This window comes from Dendrobium catenatum, unplaced genomic scaffold (genome assembly GCF_001605985.2).
Source record: "Dendrobium catenatum unplaced genomic scaffold, ASM160598v2 fragScaff_scaffold_104, whole genome shotgun sequence".
Taxonomy (NCBI): Eukaryota; Viridiplantae; Streptophyta; class Magnoliopsida; order Asparagales; family Orchidaceae; genus Dendrobium; species Dendrobium catenatum.
Window position 1 is genome coordinate 9,592 of NW_021318566.1, and position 7,959 is coordinate 17,550.

Genomic DNA, 7,959 nt, shown 5'->3' on the forward strand with positions numbered 1-7,959 from the left:
CTTTAAAACCCCTTTGCTCTAGAAGATTAGATAAGGTGTCCATGACAATACAAAAAAGGTAAGGACTGAGAGGGCAGCCCTGTCTAAGACCAGCAGAAGATGAAAAATATCCCTCTAATGACCCATTTATCAATATAGAAAAATTGACATTCATAATACAAGCTTTGATCCAGTTTACAAAAAGACTAGGAAAGCCTTTCTGTAACATCCTTTCCAGCAAGAATTCCCGGCAAACAGAATCAAAAGCCTTTTTGATGTCCAGTTTGGCACAAAAGAAGTTGCAGCCCCTCTTCTTACCAGCATAAGATAGTAAGTCGCTAGCTAGTAAAATATTATCAGTTGAAACTCTAGATTTCACAAAACCTGCTTGATTGTCCTTGACAATCAAACACATCAACGGCTTCATTCTTTCAGCTAGAACCTTGGTAATAATTTTATAAAAGACATTACATAGCGCAATAGGCCTGTAATCAGAGATATCAGTGGCATTTTTAAATTTAGGGACAATAGCCAAAGCAGTGGCTTTAACCCCATTAGGCATGTAACATTTATAGAAGAAGGATTTGACAGCCCTACATACCACAGGGGCAATAATGTGCCAAGCTGATTTGTAAAAGAAGAAATTATACCCGTCTGGACCAGGAGCCGAATTGGATTTACCCGAGAAAACAGCATGCTTAACTTCTTCATCTAACACCAAAGTAGTAAGACAGGAAGCATCATACACAGATAACTTTGAGCCAACAGGAAAACCCGAAAGATTCAGGTTAGTAATAGCAGGAGGGTTATATAACCCTTGGAAATAATGAATAATCAAGCTGGCCACATCAGAATTGGAGTCAGCAGACTCATTAGCTAAAAAATTTACCACAGAATTGGCAGCATTTCTTCTTTTCTTGATTTTGGCGTAAAGAAACTTCAAATCATCCTCCCCATACCTAATCCAATTAACTTTAGCCCTTTGAATGGTCCAAGAGGATAGCATAGAATTAAATCTAGAGAGCTCAATAGAACAAGCTTTTAAAGATTGACATATACTAACATTATTAGGTTCCTCCTGCAATTTACCCATAAGCTCTAACTGCAGCTCATTCAACCTTTCCAAGTGCCTAGAAACACAGGTGGAAGAGGACCAGGCCTGGCATTTAATTTCCTTCTTAAGGAATTTCAAAGACTTCATAAATTGGGAAATGGGATTTCCCTCACAATTTTTAGAGAAAGCTTCCAATATATAATACCAGTATTGATCCAATTTGGTCCAGAAGTTTTTAAAAAGGAATCTATGATGCCTTTGTATTGTCATACCAGAATTAAGAATAATGGGACAATGATCCGAGCAAGACGGGTTTTGGATAGCATAATAGGAATTCGTGAAGGAGTTAAGCCAGCTTTCATTTACTAGGACACGGTCCAGCTTTATATGTATAGGGTTGGAAGAACGCTGGTTAAACCATGTGTACTTGAGACCAACAGAGCTTAAATCCATCAACCGGTTGTTAAAAATCATGCTATTAAAATCTAACAAAGCAGACTGATTGGTGGCATTACCTCCAGACTCTTCAAAAGCATACCGGCAGCAGTTGAAATCCCCAATTAATGCCCAGGGAAGGTCAATGGTGGAGGAGATTTGGGTTAAAGAATCCCACAGTTCCTTACGCTCGAAGGATTGATTAGAAGCATAAATAGCAGATAGGTGCATCAAAGGTTGATTGCTAACCCAAACAGTACCAGAGATTAGCTGATTCGTAATAGTGCTAGGCTTGAAGCAAATTTTGTTAGCATCCCATTTTACCCAAATCCTACCCGAGGAGGATAAAGTAAAATTGTTACAGCTCTCTTCATTCGTAAACAAAGAATGAGAGGAAACAAAAAAGGGATCTAGAAGAGAATTAGAACTAATTCTGTTTTCCAGAATGCAGACCAGTTGAAGACTGAAGGATTTGATGAGGCGCTTGCAGCTCAAGACTTTATCAGGGTGATTAAAGCCCCTGATATTCCACGCTGCCATAGTGGGGAAAAACATTAGGAATTTGGACGGGACTGGGGCTTCTTGCTCTGCTTGCCCCTAGCAAGTTTTTTCAACATCAAACTATCTTGAGTTTGCTTCCCTTTGTCCACATTTTTGGCATTTCCACCAGCAGTGGAGCCCAGATTAACTTCATTTCTCTCCTCCAGATGAGAGGATATCACTTCTTCAGAGTTCGGGATATCAAACTTATTAGGAGATATGATGTCTTTAGAAGGGATGATTTTAGAGACTGATGAGGAGGAGATAGTTTCATGAGGGGAGTTGAGATTGGGGATACCCGATACCACAGCATCCTCAGATAACGGAGGGTCCGATTCCGGGAGACCATCGACAGCAGACTTAGGAGGAACCTTTTGGGAGGTAGGAGAATGAGGTTGAAAGTGCATAGCTTGCCCAATAGCATTCATTATGACGGCAGGTTTTGAAGAAGACAGGGCTGTGGTATTAATATGTTCTGTGTTAGGCTTCTGAGGGGTGGGCTTACTGTTATTGCAATTGAGTTGTGGTTCTGGTTGGGGGTTAATGACTGGAGGTCTGGATGAATTCGGATTCCTAGAAGAGTGCTGGCTATGCGGCTTCCGACTAAAACTCCTACCTCTCCTCCCAGTGTTAGCTCTGTCCTGAGCTTCAGAAGGCATTTTCGGAATTTTCGGACATATGAAGGAAGCATGCATTAAAGACTTACAGTGCTCGCAGGGGATAGGATGCCACTCGTATTGCACCTTCAGAGCAACAATATCACCGTCTAAGGAAACCTTTATTTCATCAGGGTAATTGGCTTGATTGTCTACAAGAACACATACGCGAGCAAATGTAAGTCTGGTTTTCTGCTCCGTCAGCTTGTCCGCTGCCACCGGAATACCTATCTTACTGGCAATACGAGAAATTCCCTCGGAGTTCCAACATGCAAGCGGTAAATCGTGTATTTTCACCCATATCGGAACGGAAGAAAATTCTTCCTTAATTGGCTTGAACTTCGGATGCCACTTTTGGAGGACAAAGGGCCTGCCAAGAAGAAACCATACTCCACGCGACCACGCCATATCAAAGTCTTCTTGGCAGGAAAATCTGAGCAGAAAAAATCCCTCATTTAGGGATAAGAGCTGCAGCGAGCCTTTTAGATTCCATGTTTTGTTGATGGCTCCCAGTAAGGCTTCGTAAAAAGGACGTCGACCTATCGAGTATCCAGACAGAGCTTCCAGTCTTCCCCCCCTAAACTCAACTTGTCGCCTGAGAAGGGGATGATATCTGGCTCCGAGGGGTGGTGAGAAAATTGGAAAGCTTTAGGAGCCAAAGCATCAGGGGCAAACATATGATTCCAGTTTTTGGGGAGAGCACAAACCTTCCCACTTGACGAAGAGCCAAGAGGAGGGAACTGAGAAGCATCAGGGAGATTCGCCATGGAGATTCGAAGGAGTGGAGGCCTCCGGCGTAGCCGGAGGCAGGGAAAACAGAGGAGAAAAACAGAGCCAGAGGGCGGCGCTAGGAGAAGGAGGAAAAAACCCTAGCTCGTCGATGTAAAATTATCATAAAAAATTAAAATTATACGTGCGTTATAATTTTTAGGTCAAGAAAAAAATAAAATAATACATTTTTCCATAGGAATCAACTACACGTATTTATGAATTTAAGAATTTGTTTAGGATGGGAGAGATTATTATGTATGGTGCCCGAATATGTCCGGAGGCCAATTTGGATGCACCGCATCATCCACTGCACTATGCATTGAGTGACATGGCGCGTCTATATTGTGCTCCGGACACATCCGGACAACGCACGTAATATTTTTTTCTTGGGAATGTTGCACACTTGGGAAAAACAATTTAATAACTTTAATTTAAAAAAAAAATTCAATTTTTCACATAAAAGATTTCTAAAAAAATTAATAACCAAAAATATTATAGTTGTTATTTAAAAAATAAAACAATGAAAAAACTATCCCAAATAGACTCTTAGTCAAACATAAAAATGAAAGATGTCTCCTTAAAGTCATAAAATTCTCAGGATTTAAGCTAACTCTTAATTAACTTGTTTAAAATAAAAAGGCCCAAAAGATCGTGAATTTATTATGTGCAAACGAGAGGCCGTTCGAAGGAGAATCAGAACGTGCCACATCACCCGTTTGCTGTGTACTACGTCTGTACATGTACTACTGTGTACCGGATGACATGACACATTCTGATTCGCATCCGACCTGTTTGGTGTCCGCACAGAATAATTTCTCCAAAAGATCAAGGGGCAAAAGATGTTCCAGGGAGAGAAAGTACTCAAACCATGTCCTCTATACTATTTAGTAAAACATAAAGTTTATAACGTTTACAAATTTCAGCTCTCCTAACATTCCTTCCAAGTTTTCCCAAAAAGAAAGAATTATATTCCTTTCTTCTCATCTTCCACAGCCAATCCCTCCATAACTTCTGCTACGTTTCTTTAATTGCTCCTTTCCCTCAGCTCAGAACTACAGCGATAAAAAATCAAAAGTCAATTGTCTTAATGCGAAACATAGCATTTATTCCCTCACCAAACCTCCTTCGCAAAGGATACATCATATCCACCATTGATGGCTTTGCCAATCAAAAACCACAAGGGGAAGAACTACCACCACAGCCTCCTTCGATTATGTTTAAAATGAAGAAAGGTAAAGAATAGGCTATACTTCCCAAATCAATCTACATAAAAGAAATTTTCTTGTGAATCATCATATAAATAGTCTATAAATTTATTGGGATTCTAATTTGGGAGTGTAGACATAATATACAAGCCCTAACATGCGTTCAAAGATTCAACTATGTTGGTTGAGAGCTTTGACTATCAACTAAGAATTAAGAGATTTTGAATTCGAGTCTTGCATATGTGATGACTAATTGGCCTAATTAAATGTCATAAAAAAACAAATGTTCAATGTAAATCCAAATTCAAAGTAAGAAAAATGGAAAGAAAAAAAGAACTATTGGATAATTAAAAGATTGAAAAGAGATGGAAAACAATGACAAGGCGGCCAACTTAATAGAAAACACATAATCCAAATTATAAGAGACTTGGGATTCGTTTGGGATGGCTTTCTTATTGCTTCTTAAAGCAGGTTTTTTGTAATTTTTTTTTTAATTTTTACATTAAAAAGTAGTATTTTAAGAAGCAATAAGAAAGCAGTCCCAAACAAAGCCTTAAATAAGAAGCCTTGATTTATCAAAAACTAGAAGATGCAAAGTCCTAAGCAAGGAAGGCAAAGTGGAGGCAAATGGAGAATGTTTTAAAACAGAAGAAAGAAATCTCAAGAAAGGAATTTGCTGACTCGAGAAAGGAAAGATAGGAAATCTCTCTCTCTATCTATCTATCTATCAAAATAAGATTCAGCAAATAAAAGATCGAAACTTTCTGTCTTATCAAAAGACCCAAAATCAACTAGATGCATAGAGATAGTCCTCTCTTCAAACAGATAGAGAAATGTGGAAGAAAGAACTAAGGACTCTTTGATATATTAAAAAGGAGATGATTTTTCTCTAATATTATAAATTTGAGATATATATTTTATAACTTACTGTTCTTCATTTAAAAAAAATAAAATGATAAAACTATAAGAACATAGCATTCAATCCCAATATCAGAACAATCAGAGCACAATGAAAGCCTTTTCCTGTAATCTATGGCCATACAGACGAAGCAAAGAGTTAAAGGTCGCCCACAATGGCAATATCCCCAATTCAAATCAACAAAACACTGCATATAAATAAAGAGAAAGAAATTAGATTAATCACTCAAATTACATGAAATGTCAATCATAATTTAATATAATAAATAGAGCTTATAACTAAGATTTACAACAGCAACAGCAACAGCAACGATGAAAAGAACAGCTTAACAACAAATAGGAAATATCATATAGCCCCCATCGAGAACAAACCAATCAACAACCATAGCATCACTCATCATTCACATCTCAGTCAGCCTCCTTCAAACAAAAAAAGCATCAGAGAAAGAAAAGAGGCGAGAAGAAGAAGGAAACCCTAGCCTCGGCATTGGGTGATTCTGGAGCAGCCTCGGGAGTAGGGATTCGCCTGGGCGCCGGGGCGGCAATTGTAGTAGGAAGCGCCGCGGCGGGAGCAGGGGACGGAGCCACGTCTGAGAGAGCTGTAGCTGATGTAGCTCGAGGTCGCCAGGATCCGACGGCTAGATTCGGAGCCAAGATCGAACTCATTGGCTTCCAGGCACTCACCAATCGTGCCACTGCAGGCAGATCGTCCCGGGATCCATCCAACCAGCGGCATCTCCTTGCTGGCGACCGCCGGCGAGGCAAGCAGGGACGCCATAAAAGTTATGAGTAGGAGAAGCGCAGCAGAGATCCTCTTCGCCGCCATTGCTGCCGCCACCTCTCTCTCTCTTTCTGGAAACTGTGGAGAGATCTATCTAGAGAAAACAAAGGTAGAGTCTTCCTCCGCGTCTCTTTCTCTGCCGTTCAGCCAGGAGTGGAGAGATAGGCGGAAAGAGGATTTTATGCTGATAGGAGATTTGGAAAAAGGCATGGAGTTTGAAGGAATTACGGGAAGGGTATTTTGGAGCGTCGGCGGGAGAAAATAGCGCAATGACTTGGGAGCCACTCCGTGTCTTGTAGATTATTTTTTTGGATGAGAAAAGTTAAGTGCTGAAAATATTCCCCTAAAAATGTTACAAAAATATATTTTTTATTAAAATTTTGTTTTTATCTACTTAAATACAAATTATATCATTTATAAATCTATAATTTATTTTGATTTTATTTTTAAATAGTTTATATTTGAGGAAAATTTAATTGATTTTACACCCGCCATGTTATAATCTGTATAAGTTAATGCGATTAAACGCGAATCTTGATGTAATAGTTGAGTTTAAAACCTTTATAATTATATTTAGGATCATCTGAACTCTATTTTTTTGTAAATTTATAATTGAATTAAATATCTTGATGAGACAAATCAATTAACGCCAAACAATAATCTAATTTGAGTTGAAATAAGCTCAGATTAAACACTTGAAGCATAAATACAAACTTTAGGAAATCGGATTAACAATTGATCTCTAAATGTTATATTTTTATAGTCAAATCAAGCATCTTGATGAGATAAAGCATACAAGCCTAAGATGGCTTAATTCAACATCATTAAGGTGTACAAATGTTGAAAGAACGGGTCTATCATCAAAGAAATAATAAGAGTCGTCCAATGACGATGGAGTATTTTGGATTTCAAATATATTTATGAAGAGTGTCATTTTTTAAAATTTAAATAGATTAATTTCTCTACATGAAGAGGGTTGGGGACATGAGAGTAGGGGTGAGCTTAGATGTTTAAAGAATCATAAAGCCTCAAATGGTTGTGTCATTGGACCATCGTTGAGTCACCAACAAAGAATTATCTCCTGACCATTTGTATCAGATCACCATCAAATTACCTATGTCAAACCACAGCTTGGACTCTCAATCATCATTGCTCAACTATGGTCTTTCGGCCTTGATCACTTAACTATGGTCTCTCGATCATTGTTACTTGACTACCATCCTCTAGCCATCATCGCCCACCTATGATCATTCGACCATCATCACCAGGGGTGTAAACGAATCAAGCCGAGCCAAGTCAAGTTGAGTATTTACCTAATCAAACTAAGTTCATTTAGTTCTTATTGGCTCGAGCTCGACTTTGAGCTCATTTATTAAGCTCAATCTTGACTCGTTAAAATATTTAGATGCTCAAACTCTTTTGAAAAGCTCGAGCTTAACTCAATTGTTGAGCTCGACTCGATAGTTGAGCTCGATTTCTTGGGTTTAAATTAAAAGCTCATATTTTTTAAGAACTTTTTATTTTAATATAGAATTAGTTTAAAAATATTAAAATATATTATATAATTTTAATTTAAATTAATTTTAAATATATGTTAATTTGATTGAACTCCTCAATGAG

The 7,959-nt window shown here is 38.3% G+C and overlaps 2 protein-coding genes across 2 annotated transcripts; both read right to left on the bottom strand.

Moving 5' to 3' along the window:
* Positions 1–2,022: 2,022 nt before the first annotated feature.
* LOC110104414 lies at positions 2,023–3,072 on the bottom strand. The gene has a single exon (XM_020833514.1). It carries the CDS (start codon positions 3,070–3,072, stop codon positions 2,023–2,025), a length of 1,050 nt encoding a protein of 349 aa, XP_020689173.1.
* Positions 3,073–5,753: 2,681 nt separating this feature from the next.
* Positions 5,754–6,515, bottom strand: LOC110104419 (rapid alkalinization factor). Its single transcript, XM_020833523.2, has one exon. It carries the CDS (start codon positions 6,382–6,384, stop codon positions 6,034–6,036), a length of 351 nt encoding a protein of 116 aa, XP_020689182.1. The 5' UTR covers positions 6,385–6,515; the 3' UTR covers positions 5,754–6,033.
* Between the last annotated feature and the right edge of the window lie 1,444 nt (positions 6,516–7,959).

Coding starts and splice junctions, on each gene's coding strand:
- LOC110104414 (XM_020833514.1), bottom strand. CDS start 3,072: ATGGCGTGGTCGCGTGGAGTATGGTTTCTTCTTGGCAGGCCCTTTGTC.
- LOC110104419 (XM_020833523.2), bottom strand. CDS start 6,384: ATGGCGGCGAAGAGGATCTCTGCTGCGCTTCTCCTACTCATAACTTTT.